Source organism: Apis laboriosa, unplaced genomic scaffold (assembly GCF_014066325.1).
Source record: "Apis laboriosa isolate Shangri-la unplaced genomic scaffold, ASM1406632v1 scaffold14551_cov152, whole genome shotgun sequence".
NCBI classification, from domain to species: Eukaryota; Metazoa; Arthropoda; class Insecta; order Hymenoptera; family Apidae; genus Apis; species Apis laboriosa.
Genome location: NW_025221576.1, coordinates 533059 through 559876, shown reverse-complemented (window position 1 = coordinate 559876; position 26818 = coordinate 533059). Strand labels below are relative to the sequence as shown.

General features: G+C 32.3%; 1 protein-coding gene across 7 annotated transcripts; it reads right to left on the bottom strand.

The window, feature by feature from the left end:
• Positions 1 to 486: 486 nt before the first annotated feature.
• Positions 487 to 23275, bottom strand: LOC122721171 (anoctamin-8). Of its 7 annotated transcripts, none has more exons than XM_043948492.1 (17): positions 23028 to 23275; positions 15165 to 15250; positions 11440 to 11600; positions 11006 to 11282; positions 10531 to 10719; positions 10085 to 10270; positions 9776 to 9928; positions 8768 to 8903; positions 8038 to 8093; positions 7198 to 7272; positions 6390 to 6701; positions 5812 to 5826; positions 5002 to 5199; positions 4594 to 4885; positions 3710 to 4021; positions 3298 to 3562; positions 487 to 3164 (listed from the first exon to the last, which is right to left on the bottom strand). In XM_043948492.1, exons 1-17 carry the CDS (start codon positions 23218 to 23220, stop codon positions 2681 to 2683), a joined length of 3390 nt encoding a protein of 1129 aa, XP_043804427.1. In that variant the 5' UTR covers positions 23221 to 23275; the 3' UTR covers positions 487 to 2680. The 7 variants fall into 7 exon arrangements, with proteins under 7 accessions (XP_043804427.1, XP_043783973.1, XP_043783974.1 ...); XM_043928038.1 differs by having other exon boundaries at positions 3710 to 4000; XM_043928039.1 differs by having other exon boundaries at positions 3710 to 3997.
• Between the last annotated feature and the right edge of the window lie 3543 nt (positions 23276 to 26818).

The window sequence follows — 26818 nt, the reverse complement described above, 5'->3', positions numbered from 1 at the left end:
AATAGTAGATAAAGGATAGAGATAAAGTAAAAATACTGAAATCAACGCCATCTCTAGAGTGCCGTAAACGAAACTCACAAAGAAAAGACAAAAAATAATAAAAGGAGGATAGAGATAAAATAAAAATTGACTATTAGTGCCATCTCTAAGAACTTCTAGAAAGATTATCCTCTAAATATATGTCCTTGATCCTCGAGAGATGGCTCTAGCGGTCAATTCTTATCCTATTTCCATCTTTCTCTTACTATTTTCTATCCTTTCTTTGTGAGTTTCATTTGCGGCACTCTGAAGATGGCGCTGATTTCAATATTTTTACCATATCTCTATCCTTCTCTCACATTTTGCTCTCCTTGTCTACATTTATCAATGATTTTATACAATATACAACATAGATATAAAATATTAATTGAATATTTACTTTCATCGTTTCTCTTTCAAAGTTATAATGTGTTTCTAATATAAAAAATATGAATAAATAAACGAATCTTTCGTAGAATGTTTTTATTGGCTCAGTTTTTGTTTTATACAAAACATCTAAGAAACACAGATGCTTTCCGCTGACATTTGTTTTAAAACTTCGCCTCACGAAAGCGGCTAATCTATCGGTTTCGCGATTTCCTAGTCTTGCAGTTCCCAAAGGGCACACTAAAATACAATGCGATATTGGTTTTTTTTGCTTCAACTTGCAGTTGTGCTTGTATGTCGACGCATCTAATCATAAATACTATCTATTACTCATGGTGGTCATTAAAAATTCCAAACGTAAGTTCTTAAAAAGTGCCTCTCAAGTGAAGAACTGTGAACTACTTCAGCAACGGACGGGGACGTTAACTAGGCCATGGAACCAAATTTTACTATTCGCTCATAAACGATTTGCTATATACAAAAACGGTCCCTACGATTTATCGCTTATCAATCGAGCTAATTTTCCTTTCATCTAAGGCTTCTGTTTTTTATTTTTTAATTTTTTCACCATTTCGCTTCCATCAAGCGGCACAATAAAATATCGTTACGTTTTATAGATGTACGATGCTTCGTTGAACGAAAACTGCATTTAATAATTTTGTTGGAAAAGTAGGCGCGTGTGAACTGTGTGCAATTTGTACGTTGTATCGTAGAGAACTATTTAGCATAAGTTCATTAACCGATAAACATCTAGTAAGTAACATTAAGTAACAACTTATACTTCAGCAACAACAATAGAATCATTTGTCATCCCTTTTTTTCTTCAGATCGTATATATGAATAGTTTCCATCATTAGCAGCAGCTTACGTAATTTACAAATGCCATAATGTTTTTTCTTTTTTCGGCCAGTATATTAATCGATTAATCGATTTATTCAATGCCACTTTTTAAAAAAATTTCTATTTAAAATCGATCGACAATTTTTTCAAAGTGAAACACACATTTAATGTTCCAAACTAGCTATTAGAATATAAGAATTCTACCAAAAAAAGAAAGAATTTTTTAACAAAATTTTACATTCTCTTGTTTCTCTTTTAATATTTTTAACAATATACAGACAATATTATATCAGTATATAACAAGAGGATTAAATTTTACGCTTGACATATGCGCACCTGTAATTTAACTTCCTTGTAATTTATTTTTTACTTCTTTCCCATTATTTTTCTGTCTTTCTTTGTTTCATACAATAAAAGATTATAAATAATTTAAATTTGAATAAATTCTTAGTAAAAAATATATATGTTTACATGTGTCATTTTCATTTCAAAAAAGTTAATAGAAATTGAAGATTTGTAAATTCATATTATTTTTTTCAATTACAAGGAAGTCAATAACAATCGTTACGTAATATGGCACGAAATGTATCTTAAAATTCACAGTCTACAACGTCGAGGTATCCGACTAATCTACCAAAAATGTGATTTTTAAGAATGATATTCTAAACTTTCTTCTAGAGAATCTCTGTCTAAAATTTTCAATTTACTTTGTGCGCCATTTTTATCATCGATCGTTTCGAAATCACGATTCCAGATAAAACTGAACGATCGTAACTTCAGACTTTTTAACATTTCTATAAATTCTTATGAGCTGTTCGGTGCGCATTTTTCACATGCACAAATGATACTCACTCGAAATTTTGTCACGGTATGCAAATTGTATATCAAATCGTAATATTCGAAATCGTTAATACGAATTCTCATCGGATAAAATTGTAATTCATCATTTTTTAGCGATATGATCAAAACAGGGAATAGCATTGTCCTTCAAATTGAGCAAGTTTTCGTTCAACAATAAAAATCCCAATTAATATCAGCTTCGCGTTTAACATTAAGAGATAAACCGAGGAACAAGATTTTTGAAAAAATATATATATATATATAAAAAAAAAAATATAAAAAAGTTATTGCAGCAATAAATCTTCGTGTCGTTTATCTCCCCCTTCCCTCTGCATTTTTCATTTTCAATTCTTCCGTTTTTTTATGTGCGTTATCTTATTTATCTTCTCTCAATATTTACATAATAACGTAAGTTACAAATCGATTAATTTACAGAATCCTTTTTTTTTCTCGAATACATTATGTTTGTTGATATGGCCTCACGGATTCTGCAAAATTCTTATTATTATGTAACATTTGTTCCGTAGCGAGTATCACTGGCGCAGACGAACGTTTCTAGTGTAGTGTGTAAAACGAAAGTGAAACGTTTAAGCGGCTAATGATTAAGTCTGCGTAATTCCATCGCTGCGATGTCGTCTACGGATATAAGCTTCTCTATGGGGATGCAAGAGAGTTCGCCACCAACGCACGATTGCGGTTGCTGCCATCTAGCCTCTCTTTCCGCCTCCTTGGCTTTCTCCGCCTCCCTTGCTCTCCTTTCTTTCAACTTCAACGAAAAGATCGCCACAGATCTGGCTCTCTTCATCAAACTCTGTTTCACTCTGGTCTTCTTTGCCTCCCTTTCCTCCTTCGACGGTTTTTCCTCTTCTTGACTGGAGATAGTTTTGCTCGAGTCAGAAAGACCGCTATCCTTCTCCTTCTCGGCGTAATAAGATAATTGCTGTTTGTGATCCTGAATCTCCCGTTGATGATGCTGATATTGTTGCTTCTCTGTCTTTTCCCGTTCTCTTTCTCTTTCTCTTTCAGGGGAGAATCGAAACTTTTGATTCCTATGAGCCACCGTCCATGGTGGAGCAGACCTTTTGACACCATAAAATTAATTAATATAGATGCAATACAATGTCGTCACAATTCACTTCGTTCGAAATTGAAATAGAATAACGAACGAACTCGAAATTGAAATTGAAATAAAATTCTATTGAAATAGAATACCTAAGAAGATCACTATCCGACGAAGAGGCAAGCTCTTTCGAAACGATACAATCGGTGGATCTGTGAAGAGTTAATTCGTCCCCCGTACCAACAGTACCGGCACCGCTGATCTCGGAATCGCTAGACTTCCGCCCACCAGCTTCGAGGCCCAATCTTCGAACCCAGTCCACACCTCCATGAGGGCCGATCGTTAAATGATGACTGTAGTGATCGGTTCCACCCGACGCCTCCGATTCATTCTGAAGCCATTCCCTCGAACGCCTTCCTGTACAAAAATAGAAAACACTCTTTTTTACTATTTGATTCATCTTCGGAATTTGTTCAAATATACTACGCATATACTACATTGTGTACATTTTTTTCTACCAAGCATGAAGAAGAAGAAGAAAAAGAAGAAGAAACACAGTCGAACCTCGTTCTCCACCAGGAATAGAGCATCTAGGTGAATTGTGAATATCACGAACGCTGCCCATGCTGTTCTCGGTTGGGAAATGGGTGGCAAATTCGCTGCTGCTCGCGCTACCAGGAGTCTGAACCACAGAAGGTGTTTCCGCGATCCTTGGCACGGATGCCGCGCTAGGTGTTGGGGGACTACTGGGTGTCTGGGTGGATGATGCTAGGGTCGGTGTGTCCGGAAGGCTGGAGGACGTTGCATCTCCGGTACGATTGGAAAGCAGTTGTTGTTCTTCGCTCTCACCGTCTGCTGGACTCACCACGAATCTCCCTGAGTTCGAGCGAAATTAATACATGGTAGGAGGGAGGAAAAGATCAAGTGGGTGTCGTGTTTTACCGGGTCATTGGGCCGATCATTGGAAATAAAAGAATTTTATATACACAATATCAGAGTTCCTTGGAATTCCTTCAACTTTGCGAATCTTCTCTTACGCTTCTCCCTTCAAAATTCCTTTACCTCCACCACCGTTCCTTCTTCTTCGAATTCCTTAAATTTCTTCGACCTTCATGAATCCCTTTCAGCTTGAATTCTTCGAATTCTATTGATCTTCGAGTTCCTCTACGCCTCTGTGCAAGCTCCTTAAATTCTGAATTCGTTTTGTTTCTCAAAGTTGTTGGAATTCCTTAGAGCTCTTCAATTTTCGTGCACAACATTTTGATCGATGAAATATCTATGAAATATATATATATATGTACATTCGTTTCAATATCGAGTTTCAAATAAGCAGGAGAATTTTTTGGAAAAGCGGATGAATGGGAAGAATACAACGACAAGGAGCCAAAGTCGAGCAGCTTGTTAGGTTAGAATCGAATAATATATAACATAACCTTATTTTTACTTACCTATCACTGTGGCTGGATGCTGTTCAGGGGATGGGGTAGACGAAAGTCTCCTGACTGCTTCTCTCCTCAAAAATTCTACCTTGGCCATTTCCGTGGCAACCCAATGCGGAATATCCGGGATCGCGCAGATTATGATAAATCGTATACCGAGCATGATGTGCTCGAGCGCGACTATAAGCAAAATCGTTTGCGTGGCCGACATTTCTGGAAACATTCGTTGCACTTGCCCGCTCAATCCGATCAGAGCACAATTTACCAGAATTGCGACCAAACCCATAGCCTCCATCGCGTTCTAAAAAAAAATATTTTGCGTTAATTTATTTGGAAGAAAATTCAATAATTCTCAAGCGTATAAGATTTTTTTTTTTTTTTTTTTGATAAGTAACATTAAAGGATGCATTCACATACTTGCCAAGTTCCAATGTTGGAAACCCTTCGACCAAATGGTCGTTGAAGGACGAAACAAAGTTTGAAAGCGTCGCCTCGTAGTTCAAGAAGATTTCCAAGTAGTGCAGCCATGGCAGCCAAGGGAAAGGCTGAGGAGAATAGACACACGTATCCCAATTGTGACAGCATCTCCAGATGCTCTGAAAACGCCCCATCGTACTAAAACGTGGAAACGTTTTTTACATGAATCACTCGTGAACATGTTTCAAAACTTCTTCCTCTTATAATTATCATCTCTCGTATATGTGTGTATATATATATTAATTTTAAAATACAGTGGTAATAATAATTTGTATGCAGGTTTATTATCATCTTGAATAAATTACTTTATATTTGACGCTTGTTCTTTATATTGTTCCAACAATAATATTTTTGTTTATGATAATAAACCTACAAGTTAGAATCTTATCTACATAATTTAAGGGAAAAAAATATTGTAATAATATTACGTGAAGAATATATATCATAGGTAGTGCAAGGGTCATTGTTACTATGCTTTCAAACGAAAAATAAGAAGCCAGCGCTTAACATGGCGTTAGCGTGACAAGCAGTGATTCGTTCGATTCACCCTATAGATTACCACTTTCTAATTAAATTCAGAAATACGAGTCGACTCAATCGATCCAAGTTAAATTCTAAGTTTTCGATCGATTCGAAAAAAGTGAAGATTCTATCGTTTCAATATTTCTTTCGTTTCTTTCACAATTTAATTAAATTAGCAATCGAAAGGGTGAATGAATAGTTAACGATAGGATGATCAGGTGACATTACCTTTTTGCTCGATACCTGTGCGTCGTCGACAGAATTGGTAGGAAACGGGAAAAAAATCATTAAAATTCTGGAAAAAGAACCGATCAGAGAACACAGAGGACAACATTCATTAGATCCACCTTTCGCAATACTACCCTTCTTCCTCTACGGATCAGGATCACTTTCGAAAACGTATTGTAGATGTACCCCACAAAATAAAACTAATCGAAAGATATATATATATATACAGTATACGCAAGCCAAGGATCATTAAAAAATATACTATATTATAAAGGGGGGAAGGATGAAGAATTATATGACTGGAATGAATGAAAGAACCTGCCCACCTTGACGATTTCCCTTATTTTTTTTAATTGCAAACACCAATAACAACAACAATAATAATAATAATAATTAGATAATCAATTTGCTTCAAACGAAAAATAATTTTCGTTCGATTGAGAATTCTTATATTTTTCTTATTATTTATTTCTTCTAAGTCGATTGATTCGATAATAAACGTCAACGCGGTTCAGGTTCAGTGCGCGACTGCATGAGTGCATCGAAAATGAAAAAAATTAGCTAAATCTAGACCAAACCTTGAACGTAACGTCACTAAGTAGAGAATTAGTGGGATGCCCTACTCTGTAGAGGGAACTCTCCAATTCGGCTTGGCTAACGTTTCTCGGTTGCTTCGACTTCCCCCCGTCCGAGCGTTCCCCCTTCTCGTCCACTTCCTTTTGACTCTCCTCGCTTTCCTCGCCAGGCGGCGGTCTGGCCTCGCTCGGGCTCAACGCGCCAAAAAGTTCGAAGCTGAGCCGGGCCAATCGCAACTGCTCGATCAGATACGGCACAGCGGATTCTTTCAAATTACCAATCACTTGGCGAGCGATCAACAGTGCTGCCAATTGCTGAAATCATAAAAACATTGTGATCCCTCGTTGCGATATTCTTCGAATATTTAGTTTTTTTTTTTTGGTCAAAATTTTATTTAATAATTTAGTTTTTAAAAAAAAAGAACGAAATTCGATTTTAATAATTCTATGATTTTTTTCTTGAACTTTCGATATGCAACACTCGTTTCGATTTTTTCTTCGTTTTAATTTCGTTTCTTCTTCACTTCGATTAACGATCTTGTAGATGATTAATATATACTTTTGTGTTCTTCGTTCGTCAACGTCGAGAAACAACAATGTGTCTAACAAACTGTCTAAATACTAAATTACAAAGACCAAGAATCGAACAAGGATATAGACGATTAAAAAAAAAAAGAAAAAAAGGAACGTCTAAGTTTAATCTAAAAAGTTTGTCTATGGATTCATTCTCGAAGAAGAAAGAATATATTTGATTGATATAGAAAATAGAGAAAGAAGAAAGAGGACGAAAGAGGAGTAAAGGGATCCTTACCTCTTTGAGCCTTTCTTGATCCTGTAGGTAGAAGGCGATGTAAAATAGCGATAGGAAGGAGTTTACAAACTGAAACTGAAATACATAGTCTCTTCTGTATACTTTCTATCTGTCTGTAATAAATTAAAACGTACACTAGACGTAACGAAACGCAAGCGAATATATATATAAATAGAATCGACGATACTTTCTACGTACAATGAAATAGTTTTTTTTTCAATTAAGCGCAAGCAGAGAATATACAATTCTGAGGGGGAGGAATTGAATTTTCATGCAGCGACAGAGACAGCCAGAGCAGATTTATATATTCTTCGAATTATCGAGTAATTGAACGAAGAAGCAGAAGAGCTCTTATTTATAAAACTATAACAATAAAATCAACAATAATAAAGTCCACCTCTAAATGTATTAAAAAAAAAAAAAAGAAAAAAAGAAAGAAAAAAAGAAAACGTTTTATTACGCGAGAATTTCAATAAAATATGATCCAGACTGTTTATTTTTTCTTTGTTGTTGTTGTTGTTGTTGTTGAATGAATATGATCGTTGAATTTAAACGAAGATGAAATGCATGCTTTCGCGATCGATATGGAAAATTATTTGAAATTATCGAACGATATGCTTTTGGAAACGAAGTTTAGTTTAAAAACGACATGGCTTGGAAGCAATGCCAATATTAATCACGTGAATTTGAACATTGAACTTTTGAAAAAAAAAAAAGTGAAAAAATAAAAAGGTAAATTCTACGACTCGGTTAGAGGAGGACACGAAAGAATACAACTATTACAACACATAAATATAAATTCTAAAATCGTTGAAAAATGGAGAGTTTCTTCTTTATTACCAGTGCCACCTTGTAGATTAGATGATTCTCGTACTCGGTGTCTAGCCGATAGTTTTCTGCGTCCAACACACAAAAATCACAAATACTATCTACTGTAACATGACTGCTCTCCAGTATGTAAACAAAATGAAAAAAATATAGAGAATTAAAACAAAGAAAGAAAGAAAGAAAGAAAGAAAGGAAAAGAAACGAAATAACCAAATAATGGAATAATAGAAACAGGGAAATATATAGGAACAGAAGAAGTAACAAGATCTAATATGTAATATAATCTCTTACTTTTACGATATATACTTGTTCTTACGAGAAGAGAAAAATAACACAAAAGAAACATTCGCTTGTTAATATAAAATCCGTTCAAGTCACGTATGTTTATCAAGGGATATGGATACATACTTCTGAATCAATTTTCTAGTAGAAAAGCTAAGCCGTGAAAAGATTCGAAAAGTATATGTATATATGCTATAGGCTCTTGAGAGAGAAGAGAGAAAGAGAAAAAAAAAAAGAAAGAACTAGACGTGCAGAGTGTCTCGTGAAAATAACAACAAATTTGATGCGCAAGAGTCTCGTAGAAAATGTTCGTTCTCTCTCGTTCGTATCTCGTTTCGTACGGGGACGATCGATCGTGTTGAGAAAAAAGAGTGACAGAGCATAGATATAGACTATAGGAAACCAAAATAATGTACAATAATCGTTCTTCTTTGCCGGTTCATGGTTATTCTCTACGTACCCATATCGTTCAACCATATGGCGACTTTGAAGTAAGCTTCGTCCATTAATGCTATTACCACCGCCAACAAAACTTTTGGCACGTAGCTCAACCAGAATCCATATCCTCTCGACTCCAGACGAGCGTCCCACCAATCCTGCAAGATAGAACAGGTACAAAATATATAAACTATAACACTAAAAAAAAAAGAAAAAAAGAAAACGAAATTCTATAAGAAAATCGATCACAGTTAATATCAACTCCTCTGTGGAAGACTTCTCTACTCTTCTCTATATATCGACATATTGTGTCGATCCATTTCCAAGAGTATTATATTACCGCATATACCATAGATGCATTAGGTTAAGGTTAGGTTCGATGGAATAATATATATATATATATAGTTTTAAGTGCGATAGTTTTATTGAAGATTGTAAGAATCCATTGCCAAAAATGGACGCGGCACTCATAATTCGAGAGGACACGTGACACGTGTAAGGCGATAGGGTTTTTTTAGAAGCATCTGGAGAGTGTACGTAACGACATCTTCTGGTAAGAGGACTGTAATGGAATCCTCGCCATTTTAGCACAAGATCGTGACACGTATTTTCTTCTAACAATTGTAGAATATTGGGTTTCTTCTTGATAAAATTATCTATTGCGCTTTCTGTGAAAATAATACAATTCTGTTTTGTTTAGAAAAGTAAATTTTATAAAAATGCGATAAATGGCATAATAATTCGAGGAATCGATGAAGTTTTTTGAATTGGCTTCCGTTCAACTAATTTCGATTCAGAAGTCGAACTTTGTCATCGGTCGAACGAAAATATCGTTTTTTCGACTTCGGAAGTAATTTTTAATTCGAAAAAGAAAAGTTTTACAAGCGTGCACATTCAGGCATGTTGCCAAATTTCCAAGATTACTCGAGGAACGTTCGAAATATTATTTGAAGGAATTTTTACGAATTTGAATATACAAACTAAAGCGAAGAAGAAATTTTTATTTCTAATCTAAAAAAATATGACGAACCTGTATTTGAAAGCTGAGTATCATCACGATGAAAACGAAGAACAAACACGCGGCGATGATAGGAACGCTGACAAAGTACCGGAACATGTTTCTCTTCCATCTGGGATAAGTTGGTTCCAGTCTTCCAGTCACAGGTGAAGTTTCCAACGTGCCCTATATAAATTTCAAGGCAGGAGGAAAAAAAGTAAAAAAAATAAAGAAATAAATGAGAGATATAAAAAGCACTGGAATCAAATTCTGATGAAACTTGGATGAGATTTGAGGAAAGATAATGATACGTGATAGATGTGTAGACGTTGATAAGCTTACCGTGAATAAAGGCCTAGGCTCGACAAGTAGGTCGTCTCTTTGATCCAAAGTACCCCACCTGTAGGCCAATTCGGCGCCCCTTCTTTTCCAGGTTTCCAAATAAACCGTGGCCCAGATTACGTTGAAGACCGAGAAAAGTACGTAAGCTACGTCTTCGACCGCTTGATTCCTGCCGATGATGCCGATCTGTGTAAAATCCAGGAGATGTTAAATATCGAATAAAAATTTAAATTCGAATAAAACAAAATATATTCATTGCGATTTATTTTTTCTTATAATAAATTAGTATAAATTAGTATGATAAATAATTTCGTGTATTAAATTATCTTTTCTTAATTTAATTTATTAATTAAATCTTAATTTAATCTAGCAATTAAAAGATCGGCGATTTACATTAATGCAAATGGGATATTATAATTTTGGGTGTATCTATAATTTTCCTTTACCCAATATATGGCACCCACTGCAGCTGGAACAATCAGGGCGGTGGTGTAATGACCGAGCCACGCGAAGTACATGGTAATCTTGACTCCGAAATATTTACAAATATCGTCCAGGGGTTGGGGACTAAGAAACGCGCGGACCCACGTCCGTTGTAGTTTTTCCAATGCGGGCAATTCGTGAAGAGGGAAAACCTGGAAATTGAAAGTTGGAACATTCAAAAAGATTCGATTCGAATGTCGTAAGACAAGATCGATTTCGAGTAAAGTTAATTATACGAAATGCTCGAACAACAATTTATTCGTATCGTATAATAAATTATCTTCAAGTTTACTTTATTCTTAACTATTAAAAAATTTACTTATTACTTATTATTTACTTATTACTTATTACTTATTATACTATATTCTTACTATTAAAATTTTTATCAGGTCATATACGTACACGTTAACTTCCTACAGAGTGTTTTCTTAGACCAACCTGAGATATGATCCCAGCAGAAATGCACTTTGGAATAATTGCTTGACCCTCGACCATTTTAAGCCCGGATAAACTGTGAAGATCCTGGGGTCCCGCTCTGAGCGTGTGAAGCAGATGGAGAACGAGTGATTGCCTCTCTTGGGTGGTGAAGAATCGAGTCTCGTCGTCGCTACCTTCGAAACAGCTCGACTCGGAGCCCACGAATTCCTTCAATCCTCCGCCAAACTCTTGTCGCAGGGCCTTCGGTAAATGCACCTCTTCGGCAGCTTTCAATAATCTGTCGGTTATCGATACTTGTGAAACGATGAGTAATAAATAATTTTTATGATATAAATAATGTTTATAATAAATATATTATAAACATATTATAATAATGTAAATGATGATCGCACGTTTTTTTCTTTTTTTTACAAGGTACGTTAGAAACAACTTACACGCTAAAGGGAGCTGTTAAGTAGAAGCCGTAACTATCAGACGAGGCGTGATGCCGCACGTGCACCACCAGGCCTGGAGTTCCGGCACGAAGTCGACCTAGCAGCCACATCAGGGTTTCGTCGCTCGTTCCACTTGGGAACATCACCACGACGTCGCATTCCTGCCGATAATCATTTCGTATTCTTGACCAATATATCCTGAGCTTCATCCATAAATATTTGTATAAATTTGTTTATATTTCTATCTCTAGTTCCTTGAATTTTTTTTTAAGTAAGTTTAAGTAATTATTAGTATTTAGTATATGTATTCTAATTCCTTGAATTCCTTTTTTGAATAGTTATTAGTATTAATAGAATATAATTATATATTATTAATATATATTTTTAATAATTATTAATATTTAGTCTATATATAATGGAATTGTAAAGTTTTTTATAAGAGATATAATTACAGGAATTAAAATGTTATTAACGTGAAGTTATTTTGCATTTATCGTTGGACTCTTATTTCCCTACGGGATCGGAGGTCCCGTATACGATAAGGCGATATTCTGGCACAAGGAGCAAAGTTGTTCGCTTTGGCCGTTTTCCAAACGACTTCAGATTGCTGGATATTGCCAATTCACGCGCGAAGACATCCTGATGGTATGCTTGACCTAATAGTACTGATGAAATTCACCTCTACTACTACTACAGATACCTGTTATGCACTACCTGTTCATAAAAAAAATTTTTTTCCAGTATTTTCCAATATTTATAATATTTAATATGATTATATTGATATACTTAAAAATATATCCTAATGGCGTGCTTGACCAATATGTTTTATGTATTGGTATCTATTTATTCACAATAAGATTCTTATTTTCCAATATTTGTAATATTTAACGTGTTAATATTATATTGATATACTTAAAAAGATATCTTAATGGCATGCCCGACTAATAATACTGAAATTCACTTGTATCACCTATACCTGTTATGCACTATCTGTTTATAAAAAAATTCTTATTTTCCAATATTTATAATACAATTATTTAACATATTAATATTACATTGATATATTTAAAAAGATAATCTTAATGGCATGCCTGACTAATAATACTGAAATTCACTTGTACTATTATGCATTATCTGTTCACAAAAAAATTCTTTTTCCAGTATTTTCCAATATTTGTAATATTTAATATGATTACATTGATATACTTAAAAATATATCCTAATGGCATGCTTGATCAATATGTTTTATGTATTGATATCTATTTATTCAATATACAATAAGATTCTTATTTTCCAATATTTGTAATATTTAACGTGTTAATATTACATTGATATATTTAAAAAGATATCTTAATAGCATGTCTGACTAATAATACTGAAATTCACTTGTACTACCTGTTATGCACTATCTGCTTACAAAAAAATTCTTTTTCCAATATTTTCCAATATTTATAATATTTAATATGTCGATACCATACTGATATATTTAAAAAGATATTCTAACAGCATACCTGAGTAAAAACACTGAAATTTATCTCTACTACCAGTATCGATACTGTGTTCACAAAAAAATTCTTATTTTCCAATATTTATAATATTTAATACGATATATTTAAAAGAAACTTTAAAAGAAAGAAAGAAAAGAAAGATAATGAATATATGAATTACCATTATCACCATTTTTTCCTTTTTCGACGAAACTTTTCGAAAATTTTCCAATTTTTTTTTTAACTATAATGATAAAAACGCGGCATAAAAACGACAAAGAACAGAAATTGCACGTGAATGAATCGTAGGATATTTTATTGGAATTATTATCGTCGCGAAATAAAGAGGCGCCACTTAAAAGGTCACCTTATAATTAAACTCGCTTCCGGCGAGCAGCATGCGAATTCGAAGTGACGCGAGGAAGAGAAATGAAACCGAAAGATGTGGTTGTGGATACATTGGTTCAATCGAATGTAACGCCGTTCCACGAAATTTCTGTTTCGCGATACTTTTTAACCCCCCTCCCCATAGGAAATCAAATTTTTCTACAAAATCAATCAAATTACATTAATTTTTAAATAAACATGGAGAAAAACCAGTTTTGCCAGTAATTGCATTTATACAACGCATTTCTACCTTATCGATCCACTTTTGTCTTCGTTTCGATGAATTATTCGTTAGAACGAGGGCTAATGCAAGTTTCACCTGTGTTTTTTCCCCTAAGCTTATTAACCGTTGTACAATTTCGTATACTTCGTATATCTCTGTTGCTTAAAAATATTTCCTACTTTTTCCATTTGTTTCCATTTTATTAAGAAAATAAAAGAATAATTCTAATTTAAAATGATGGAGAGCCGTTGAAAAGAATCGGAGGCTCGTCTCGATGAGAGCACGTATAACACACGTGTACAACAAGTATCGGTTAAGTGGGGAGCCAAACGTCTCGTTATACTTTCTATTATTGCAACTTGAAATATCGGTAAATTTATTCGATCAGTTTGCCAGAGATTTGTTTGTCTCGAAACGAAACTTCTTTGGTGGTATTTCTTTCGAAGATGATAAAAACGTACTTCTTTCAGAGATGTTGCATTTTCAGATGTTGCGGTATTAGCATAGCACGAAGCTTCGTCGTAATAATGCGCGACATTCGAGGAGAAAGATCGTATGAAAATATGAGGAAAAAGTAAAAATATGAAAATTATACGAGATAAAGAAGTAGAGGATCGCAATAACACGAGATCACGGTAAAAATATCGTACACGTGTCAATTTTGAGCTGATGTTCGACCCTCAGATTCGTATTACTACTTAATAATAATATAATATAATATAATATATACTAATAATAATAAGAATATAACATAATAAAACATATAATAAATATAATAAATAACATATAAACATATAATAACATATAATAAAAAAATATACATATAATATTTCGGTTCAAATACCTTTAAGCAGGTGACTAATCCGAACTAAGGCTTTACATATCTAAACAAGACCAGCCTCCTTACATACGTAATCGTTTGATCAATAACGATAATAAAATCAATAAGTCTGTTTCCATGAACAAGAAACCACAATCCCAATTACGAGCAAAAGTCGCAAGTAGGGCGTAACAACGATATATAAATAACGAGAATATAAAACGTGGATATTTTACCCGCAAGTGACGTATAGTTATCGCGAGATTTCTGTTCGTTTGACATTGATTCCTATTGGCTGAAAATAGCGCGATAGATAAGCCATTCAGATGCATATAAGGATCCGGTGTGGCCGCGCATAGAACCGATGTTTTTGTATCCACAGGCTTCTTTGCCTCGTCATGGATAATTCAACCGTGACAATGGTCGAGTAATTGGTCGGTTACGTGCACGTGTAATCGGGAATTTCGATTGGAAATTTTTTTTTCTCGAATGATAGCGATTGAAAAAAAAACCGTTTATTCACTTTTTCCCCTAAATTTATATATTTATATATCTCTGTAAAATCACTCAACGTAGATATGAATTATTACATATTTCGATATTTAATTTCGAAACTTTATTAACGCGTGATGTCTTTCAATTTTTGTATTAGAAACTATTATATTAGAAATATTGTATTAGAAATTGTATTAGAAATATTGTATTAGAAATAACCTCTCAGAGACATGGTTATAAAAGATAAGGACGCGTTAATAATAATAAGCTAAGAAAAAGAAGATAAAAATAGATAAATTGTTGAAAAACATACCTGAGTTGGAACCTTCTGTATCCATAGGCGGCGGGGGGTCATCAAGTGGCCTGTGCATGGTATCTTCCGTCTGAGGAGACGAGATGCTGCAAGGAGAAAAAGAGAATGGAAAACGAACGTGTTGTTATTAAATATCGATCGAGGCTGCCCGGTGTGGTGCCCCTTAACGAGACACATCGTTAGCGCTGTATTATTTTTCTCGAAGGATCAATTTTCCGTGGACGTGATGAAGCGAGAACGCGGTTTCCTTGATAAAACGCCAAATTGCGGGGTTTAATAGCTCGCGTAATTGATGGGAACGCGACGATCCATGTAACGAGAGTGGGGGGGATTCCGCGCTCTAATTCGCCGTTAGACTAACCAGTCTAATCTTTTTCTTCGATTAAATCATGCACAACGGATTAAATAGATCGAATTTTTAAAACTGTGAGTATAATTGAGTAGGAAAAAAGATAGGAAAAAAATTGGATGGTCTTGGACGAATACACGCGAATAACTTGATAGTCTCAATAAAGCGAGATTATCTTGATCTCATAATATGAAAAAAATGTCTGTTATTACATTCTATTTATTCTTTTTTTTTTTTTCATTTTTAAACTAATATTATACAGATATTAATTCGAAAGAGAAAACCAGGAAAAAGGATCGTTGTGCATCGAAAGGAAGCATTTTTAACGAATCCGTAAGAAGTTGTGGAAAACATAACGATGATCATTAATGAAACATTCAAGATGCAACTCGAATAATGATAAATTCTTATTCTAATTCCGAGTCACTTGTTTCTTCGACTGGCAAGGATCGTTATGTCGAAGGACGTTTAAAATCGTGGTTGAATCGCGAGGAAAAAAAAAAAAAAAATAAAAAAAAAAAGAAGAAAAATTATACTGCCACGTAGACATATCTTAACGAACTTCCTTTGTACTGTGATAAATTAAATTTAGTCCTATCATTGTACTATAGCGTCATTAATAAAGACTTTCTTCATCTTGAAAGCCTTTCTTTTCTTAAATGTAAAATGTTACTACCATTTTTTTTTTTGAAACGAAAAATCTCGTTGTCTAGTTGATTAAATTTTGTTCTTTTGAAAATTTGTAATTTTTAACTATGACGAAGAATGAACCGATTTATATTTTTTTCTAATTAAAAATTTTACCTATCTGAATTTCATTGTTATATGAATTGTTATTCAAATTTTTTGCCAAATAGAATAATAAATAATTTTCTTTATAAGAAAAAAAATTCATCATTCATTTTTAAAAATCCATCATTTTTTTTAATCGATATACGTATATTAATATACATGTTATTGTTAGCAGATGAGAATATAGATGGATAGGGGGGTAAATCCTCGAACAATACAGAACCATATCAGACAATGGCGATGAGAGGGATCAACTGACAAAAATGTGAAAGATTTATAGCTCGAAGCGAGATGATATTCACGTTCATATAACGATTCTTCCCTTTTTTTGCCGAAATATTTCCAAGGACGCGAAATATTAATGGCAAACTTTCTTGTGGCTAGGACGGCAATAAAGAAAGTTTTACGCTACTTTGCCGTTGGTAATTTTCTGGTCAACGGTTACGAACCGAGGAATTGGATCGTGGCCATCGTAATATTTGTTGCTTCATTGGATGCAAAAATTAACAATGCGATAAAATTTCATTTGAAAATGATATTTTCACATTGTAATGCAGTAATTTGTAGCATTTTGGAATTAAAAAGTTAGATATCATAAGATATTGCAAACAAGGGAATATAATTTTAAATAATAATACTATAATTCACAGTTAGATATTTTTTACATTTATATTTTTATGGATATAGCTAAAGAATTGAAACTTAAATAGAGATATATATTCTCTAAATTTATGATTAGAATTGTTATTAAAACTCAGAAAATAAATAAAATTATGTATATTGAAATCGCTTTTTGTTTCGTCTCGTTCTCAAGCGTTTAACACTATAGAATTATGAATGGATTCACAACATAATACATGGAATCGTGTATATTTTTTTAAGAATCGTATTTATCTGAAGCAGGGAAAGAATAGGTCAGTATGAACGTAAATAAGAAGAACGAAAATGATAAGTGATGAAAAATTATTTTTTTCTTTATGATATCTTGGGAACCGAAAGTTGTATCGGGATAAATGAAACACCATTTTAAAGATTAAGATTCTGTGCTTCTAAAAATCGTTCACTCATTGACCATAAGTTATTATCTTCTAAATTATAACAAAGTTTTTCTAATTTTAATGTAGTTTTAAGGTAAATTCTTTTTCTCTGTAAATATGTAAATGATTTCAATATCCATATATTGCACACGATTTAAATTAATATTGAAACGACTTGTTATTCTCTTTCTACCATCTTTCCATCACATTGAATCTCAAGTACGAGCAATCATTACTTCACGAGTGGCTGTTTGAATGGAAAGATAAAGAAAAGACATTGATGGCCCAGATATCGATTTTACGTCGGAAATAATCTATATTCGATGTTTATACGGTTCTAGAAGAACGAAGTGTCACGTGAAACGCATGAAAGGTTTCCATACGCATGAATAACACGACTGCAAATGTGACCTATAAGTAACATAGGTGTAGAGGGTTGACTTGGTGTTGATAGCAAAGTTATGCTTTACCCATTAAATATACATATCATTATATATTACATTATTTAAAATTTAATAAAAAAAAAAAAAAACGAAATTAGACTTTAAAAAGTTTTCCATCGAGTTGGCTCATCTACTGCATTCCGTGCTTCGATTGAAGATTCCATATTTTATCACTCATCCCCATGAAAACTGTATTTTCCAAACGAACGAAGGTTGCTTAATAATTCACTTTATTTCGTTCGGCTTGAACATCATTTTATATGTTTACACCACGCGATACGATCACGAAGAGTTTTCCTTTATCCTCTTTTAACATTCCACTCGCTCTTCACAGTGTTATATGACGATGTCGAGCTTACAAGAACGAGAGAGAGGGATTCCAACTGGGAATTCGATCTTTATTGTTTTATTGTTTCGTTCCTCGACTGTTCTAACATGAGTGAAACAGTCTGTGATGTTAATTTTGAATAGACTCGAATAACATGGTATTATTTGTTTCACTTTATTTGTTTACACAGGATTATTGCAAATGTTAATTCGGAATATATATTTTTAAAAACAATTGGTACGAAACTTCTCTTTCTTTTTCTTTTTAGCATCATCAAAGTGACTTATGATTTAACAACTTTACTTAATTATAATTAAAAATTAATTACGATCAATTAAAAATATTTTTAATTTCATAATTTTAATCTCTGTCATTTTTTTTAATTTTTAATTCTTTCATGTTCTCCTTTCACGTTTATAATATTTTTGCTTGGAATAAAAAGAATTAAGAAATAAAATATTCTTATTTAAAGTTATTTCATTTATGATTTTCAGTTATTCGAGAAAAATTGTTTTTAACGACAGACTTCCGATGTAATGTCGCTACAGGCTGAATTTAATCTCCTAACTCGATTGCCCCTGTTTGTTCCGCCAGACTTGTGCTCAATTAAGACTTTTCTATTCTTTCAAGAACATCTTTCCTGAAATCTTTGGAAAGAAATACAGACGATAAAATCAATACTGGGAACCTGAAAATTAACCGTAAAAATTAACCGTTGTTCGAGAAAAGTTGAATTAATATATCCCATTAAAATGCAAACGACAGTACATAGTTGTTTACATCGGAGAATGAAAATGCTGTTTCATTAGCGCATAATCATCTAGAAATTATTAGATTACATTGATCAACGTATATACATATAGTAGGTCATCGAATTTCCGATAGGTGGCGAGAAAGTAGTCACTCTCTTTTGTCCTTCGAAAACACAGGACCATTATATACGTATTTGCGAACACATTTCGTACCAGTTCTGTAAAATGATTCTTCATACTTTATTAAATATTGTTTTTTTAAATGGTGAACAAAATTCATTTTGTAAGAATATTAATAATGTTTATAAAATAGAAAGTAGAACAAAGATCTCTGATTATAAAATGATATTACAAAATTGCGTTTGTAATATTTTTAGATAAAATATTCGCCCAACTTTTTAATCGCAAAAATTGCGAAATAAAATTTAAAATGAGAAATAAAAGAATTTGATAAGACTTGGCAGAAATGGTGCAAAATGTGTTAATGGTGTATTCACGTGTTGAAGAAAACTTTGATGAGTATCAAATACTTTATTATACACACTCGACCCACTTACCAAACACACGATTATAAGAAGTAGAGATTACGTTCAAATGCGCGTTTACCTCATTCACCATAAATAAACATTAAAATATTAAATTACACATGTACACATTAGTGTACTATGGAATTAATCTATAATTAAACTGTATAATTGAATCGAACGAGTTTCGGCACAAGATCGTATCATCTCAACGCTGTGTATAATTGTGCATAAATTTAATAAATGAATAAAGATGAAACTCTCGAAAAGCCAACAAACAGATGGAGCCTTATCTGCAAGGATACAGAAGCTCGTACGAATCGTGCTACAACTTTCTACATCTATAATACTAGTCTATTAAATCGACCAAATGTTGCATGATGTTATGTATTTGCTTTTGTATACATGTTGCTGTATAACAAATGATATACCTGAAAATTTTTATTAATATAAAAAAATATATGCGTAATTACAAAATCGTATTTATTACAATAACACTAATGCTTTAAAATAATAACATTTGTTCAAGTGTAAGTGACAATAATTTAACGTTTAATTTAATGTAAAATTTTTTTTTTATGATGAAATTCATTTCAATCATAATATTTTTACAGAGAATTTTATAAACATCATACTTCATTAGTTATGAAATTTGATACGAATGTTATGTGTCTTTTATGACAGGTCGATGTAAAGCGTGTAATACTTTATGGTCGCCTTATCGATCATCTCATTTCTTTGCGTTTCGAACAAAGTATCAACGGCACGTGCACCTCGAACAGCAACGTACGTGTCTTTTCCCCTATGGCTTCGTATTTCTAACCTTAAATACCTATTCTGTCCACCTCGCTTTCTATTAATTAACTTACGTTAATTTTATTTAGAGAGAATTCTGCATAATAGAATGTCTTAATTCTTTCTTTCTAATAACTACGTATTCCACTCGAAAAATATTAAAAGAAAAAAGGAAAAGTGTAATTTTTTAAATACAATTAAATATTTTATTTAAAACTACTATTATTTAGAAAAATATAGAACAAAATATATAAGAGATAAAAAAATAAAAAATAAAAATAATTCAAAAGCTCAATTCGTTTTATGCGATTATTATTTTATCCTATAGAATGTGTAACATGTATAATTCCCTTTTCGGTGCAAAACATTTGTTCCGTTTATAAAATATACTAAAGAGAAAAAATATATATCAAGAGTACAAAGAAAAATATAAGCTTCCGTTTTAAAATAGGAGAATAATTTTAAAATTTAAATATGTCATCAATTACAATGGTTACAAAAAATATTTACACATATTTTGATTTTCCAATGGAATGTTTTTTTTTTATTCGTTCTAGACTTTATTCTCATATTGTTATATTTTTTCATTTAAATAAAAGAAATATTAAATATACGAAATATGAAATATTTTATTATTTCAAAGAGATCAAAATATTTAAAAAGAGATAGAAATTAAGAATAAATGCACGAAATTTAAAAGATATTTAATGTCAAAGCAATAATTCATTAATAATTAAACATAGAAAATCAAGTTTTTAAAAAACCTTCATTTCAGTTATAATCGGTGTGAGTCATTTCTGAACTATACACCTTATTTTGGCAGGTAATGGAGGGGATAAAGCACCCTTTTACGTCACGCTCAAGTATGTATACAGACACTATTCACACCACAATTTCAATGGAACATGGATATATGTATATGGATGTCCCTGAAAAGCATAGTTTTCTTAAAAGACTACACATAGCTGAAACTAATAAAAATAGAAAAAAGTTAAAGTTTACACATTTCAAATTTTATTCAAAAAATTATATACATGTTATATCAACTTAAATTTTTATCTTTCTGCTTTTTCCAAAAATATACATAATAGAATTATAGATACATAATAGAATTTAAACCTCAACAATATCGATTATAAATGATTTTATTAGAACAAAGATTATAAGAACTTAGAACAACTATGTTATTCGAATAAATCCTATTAAATTATATTTCTCACATAATTCCATTTAGCGGACAACTAGACGTCTCTTCAATATACACCATATTGCAATAATAATAGTATGGGTGCGAGATAGTCGAAGGATCAAACATATTCGTTCGTGAAAATTATCAGTACTATATAAAATTGTGTTCGTCGGATTACCAATATCGAGAGCGCGATCATGATCGAACGAGGTCTTTTGAGGTTGCAGAAATTTATAAAATCACTTGCTTTTACACGATTCATAATGAAAATTAAAGTAACAATTGTGCAGATATATCTCCATAGCATATTCTAATTTTAATTTACCTTTAATAATACTCATTAATTAGTTCTATTAGAAGCGAAAATTAAAAATTATCTTATCAAGAATTACGAAAATTGAAAATTTATATTCTTTTTTTTTTTATTCTAAAATTTATCAATTCAAAATATTTTCGAAATATTATGAATATAATTTTTTTTTCAAAATATTGTTAAAATTATTTTCACAATTTGATATTTCTAGCAATAAAAAAGAAAAACGAAAAGAGCATGATAGTTAATCTTCATATAAAGCGGATTTTTTATGTATTAAAGGTCAAGCCATGACCGATTGTATCTCGTCGGTCAAAAGGTGAAGAAACTCGACCATTGTCGAGCGCTAGAATGGATACGACATGCAACTCTGAATTCCATCGAAACCACATTGGTATTGCTGAAATTTGCTCGAAAATGCAATACCTTTAGGCGACAATGCGCTTTCGTATGGACTACACGCGATTACAAGCCCCCACTCCACGTTCTAAACGATAGAAATCACGAAGCGTCGACACGAGGAGGGCCGATTGGTATAGAACATAACGCTCAGAACCCAGTTGCGAAAGAACCGCGAACCAAGACATGCGTACGCATCCAAGACGAGCTGGGTGCAAGTGGAAATGGGGGATAAGCTGGATTTAGGGGGAGTTTGCGGGTAAAGAAGAAGGGGACGAACGAGTGGGCGTGTGTATGAACCATTTTCGGTGAATCGATCTCTAGATGAAAATAAGCAACCGCAAAGATCATTGACGATGATTTTGAAACGCACCTTGCCTGTTAGAATATTGCATGAGTTTTCGTAACGACTTTCTGACATACAACTGCTTAAACCATTTACTTCACATATATATATGTATATATATGTGTATATATATATATATATGTATGTATGTATATATTCAACCCCATGTATTCACAACGGTGTTGAGACGCGCGCACTAACGCTACCGACACAGCATCCGTGGCTGCGCGCACTGCGGACAGCGAATACACTTTCTTATGTTTTCTGACTGAAACGTATATTCGTAAGGGAAAAGAATAACGGCCAGTGTATCGATACGTCTTGTGTATAGATGTCGTTGAATAATACGAACGAATTAAAGTAATATAGTTTTGTTGGTTATTCGATTCGTTGCATTTGTGTTTATCACTGAAAATATAAACCAACTAACCATAGCTGATCATTGATGTTTATATAAATATATTATTAACGTTACGCTAGAATTTTACCATATCATTTCTATTCGATGAAAAGCGAAAATAGAATAAAGAATGGGAAAATGATATTCGACTTTTGAAATGGCTTTGTAAACGAGAAAGGATTGTTCGAAGACTTACCCTTGTCAAAAGTTTCTTTGGCCGCATGTATGACCTTCCTCCGTCTAAGACCGTCGCCCGCGAGGACGGTCGTCATCGTGCTGGAAACGTTGTCCGTTGTTCTCTCATCTTCGTCACTGTTCGCGCACTCGCCGGAGGTGGTCGATGCACGGTGGTCGAGGAGATTGATCGGGGACCCCTCGCCGCCTGGCATAGTGTCCCGATTAACAGGACCGTCGCGTCCTTAACCGAGGACCTTTGCGCCTGAACTGAACTCGCTCCCTCTATGCAACCTCTACTGGTTTCTCTTCGTTCGCAAACTCTCTTCGCCCTTCGTCGCCGCTGCAGCGTTTTGTGGCGCTGGCCGCGTCGTGGCGCCACTTTCGCGGCTTATTGTCGTCGAACAATTTTCTCAAGTTATTTGCAATCCTTTTTTCGTTAGTGAAAACTAAACATTGTGAAGTATTATTTAATCGTTAATAAAAAAATAAATGTAAAATTGTGTAAGTGATTGATCGAAGAAGTTGATTGGAATAATATGAATTTGCAATCATGATGGTAAGTTGAGTTCAATTTATTTATAAATAAAATAGATAAGTCTAAAAGAGACGCAACGATAAAAATGGTTAAAATCACGTGTGTAGTTAGGTTAAGTTTTTTGGCGGTTCTTATTTTTTATTGATAAATTAATAATCATTATTGTTTGTTGATCAATTCGATTACTTTATGGATCTTCAAATTCTATATTTGATGAAAATATCGATTAATCAATCAATCATAAATTGTATGAATCTTCTTGAAAACATTTAAGTGATAACTTCACTTATGATATTTAACAATAGAGTTTTATTACTTTCTATCTTGTGCATATTAAAATAAAATTATAATTTTATTTCTTTTTTTAGAAAAATTTATTATAGCACAAGATATTTTTCATAAGATAAAGTATTAAAATTCATGAACAAATATTATCGTTTATCCTAGGATCTAATAAATATATCAATCTTATTAATCTTTTTATCATTTTCATAATTAAACGTAAATAAATATCGCTTGAAAAAAACAATAAAATAAATTGAAAATTCAACTTCACAGTTGATTATATGAAGTTGAAATATAAATTCATTCGTATGAAAATTACTTTTTAAATATACATTGCCCTCGATAGTATAAATCTCGATAATTTATAATTAATATTCATTTTTTCTCTAAATAAGAAAATATTTCCGCTATCTGTAGCGAACTTCAAATACGACTCGCGATCGATCCGATGTTACGCCATTCCTCGCTGAAATATATATTCACTGCGATTCGTGCTACTTTTTTTTTTCCTTTTCCTGTCGTTTTCCACGCCATGTGACACCACCGGAAACTCGAGTATTTTTGCCACATGAAAATTAGGTTAAGGATTCGGTTGACATTCACGCCTGGTGCAAAACTTTTCTTTCCTATATATTCTGAATATTTAGTAGTCTGTAATTTTATAAGGATTTCAAGAAATCTTATAAAATATTTATATAAAAAAAAAAATAAATAAATAAAATAAAATTCATTAGAAAATATTTATTTTTTTCTTTATATTTTTTTACTTTATATTAAGTAATAAAAAGTCTAATAACTAGCTTTTAAATAAATAATATTGTAATGCAAAATATGTGAATATAATCAATATCAAAAATTGATTGATCATGGCACGACATAACTTCACACGCGTTCTAAGAATCGAATATCAATATTTCGATTTTCGTGAAATCGTTCATAGTGCGAAATTAGAATCTGTGATGTGGAAAATTGACTTTTTCGCAGGTGTCAAGGACACGTTCTAAATTCAAACCATCTATCTATTTCGAAACATCGTCGAGTTGATTATTTCCTATTTCCGGAATCGAAATGACTATCAAATGTGACAGTGTCGGTCTCGCAGATATCATCAGGAATCGATAACACGGTCTCCAATTGAATGCAGATAGGAAAGCGTAGCTATTGGAAAATGATCGTAATGTGACTTCTGGTACGCTTTGATAATTTTCTTCGCTGAATATGATGGCTCTCAAGAGTAAGTTAATGCATCGATAAACAAGCCTGGGATGAGATAGAATTCTAAAGATGATCGAATATCTGTCATAGAATTAATTTGATTGATTTTTACCGTTATATCGACAATATTTCAAATATCATTTACTACATCGAATTTTCTTTTTATATATGTCGCATGACATTATAATATATTATTATATATTATTATCATTCTATAAATCAAAATTTACTGATTATATAATATATAATTATATAAAATGATATGAGTTTTAAAATTAATTTCTTATCGAAAAAGTTATTAAAAATTTGTTAAAGAGAGTGATATTATTTATAAAAGAAATTTTATCTAATATATTTTTAATATAATTATATAAATTGTCTTTAAATTAATAATCTAACTTAAAAAAAAACATAATATTAAAATACTTACGGAAGTACAAAGATTTTAAACTTTTTTTTTCTTTTTTAAATAATCAGATTAAGCTTTATTAATGAAAGATTATTAATAAGAATTATTAATATTTTCATAATAAGAATCGATAAGGATTAAACTCGTGGCCAATTCAATCGTTGTTAGAATTTTTTCAAAGAAAAGCAATGGAAGATTAATTAAAAGAGATATAACCAGGCTAATGAACTGTATTGAACTTTGGTCCTGGCAGTTTGTTGGTTCAATTTAACACGGAGGAGGCGAGAACAGCTCAGAAGTTGTCCGTCTATCCTTTTGAAAGGATAATGTATATGGTTTCCCAATGCCACTGTTGAATTCGTGTAACTACAATGAGAGAAATGTTTATTCTTGGCACTGTTTTCCAACAAACGATTTAATTCCTTTGGCTGCAACAACGATTTCTCAGACATCTTTTTCTTTTATACTTTCAATCAGAATCAAATTTTATTTTATCTGCCTTCTACGTTATATCTACGTAATATAACTACTGAATTTTTTTATTAATTTTTATATTTAAATTATCTTTCTGCGTTTGATTGTGGGTTTAATTAAAATTGAGAGATTTTGAATTTTTGTATGAAAGAAAAAGAATTTTGAAAAATATTATTATTCGCCATATAGTTCTTATATAAAATAATTGTTTATTGAAAAAATATGAATTTTTAAATTAATTAAATTTTGAATTTATTTTTCTTTATATTTCCCCTTTATATTTTCTATGAAAAAAAAAAAAACATTGAAAGAAAACTTTTTTTTATCAATCTTCATAATTTATATTAATTTTTGAAAAAGGAATTTTCCAATTTTTAAATTTAAATTAATCACAATATAACGTTGAGCATTAAACGAGATATCTTGCCTTTGAAGCTAAATATATAATCTTTTCTTATAATATATTAAAATAATTACGAGATAACGTGTATAACGAGAACTAATTTTACTCAGATCTCGAGAGTTTCCAACGATTTATAAAGATGATCGTTAATGCGGTTTAATTCAACCGCAAGAAGACGAGGAACTTGTGTTGGGTTGCGTGTGAACGAGACTTTTTTTACTTTTATCTTGTTTTTATTAAAATACTTAAACGCTTAACTTACACGTATACCAACGGCTGGCAGAAAAATTAAGTTAAATAGACTTATCATTTCTATCATTTCTCTTTTTCTACTCGTTTTAAAGTGATCGAAACATTAAGTAGGCCCCTGGTTCTCGTTCGAACCGAGCCAAAGGAGTGAGAAAATCCTTTGGCGATCCTTTTTCATCACGATTAATTCGTCGATCATGATCGATCGTTCTTATCAACGTTAACTATAGTACACTACTT

Bases quoted from the DNA above. Each gene is read 5' to 3' on its own strand.
- LOC122721171 (XM_043948492.1), bottom strand. From the start codon at position 23,220: ATGCCAGGCGGCGAGGGGTCCCCGATCAATCTCCTCGACCACCGTGCA. The intron at 8,904-9,775 runs GTTCGTCATATT...TCTATCTTGCAG, and splicing joins TACTCAGCTTTCAAATACAG to GATTGGTGGGACGCTCGTCT. The intron at 6,702-7,197 runs GTAAGGATCCCT...TTATGATTTCAG, and splicing joins ATCAAGAAAGGCTCAAAGAG to CAATTGGCAGCACTGTTGAT.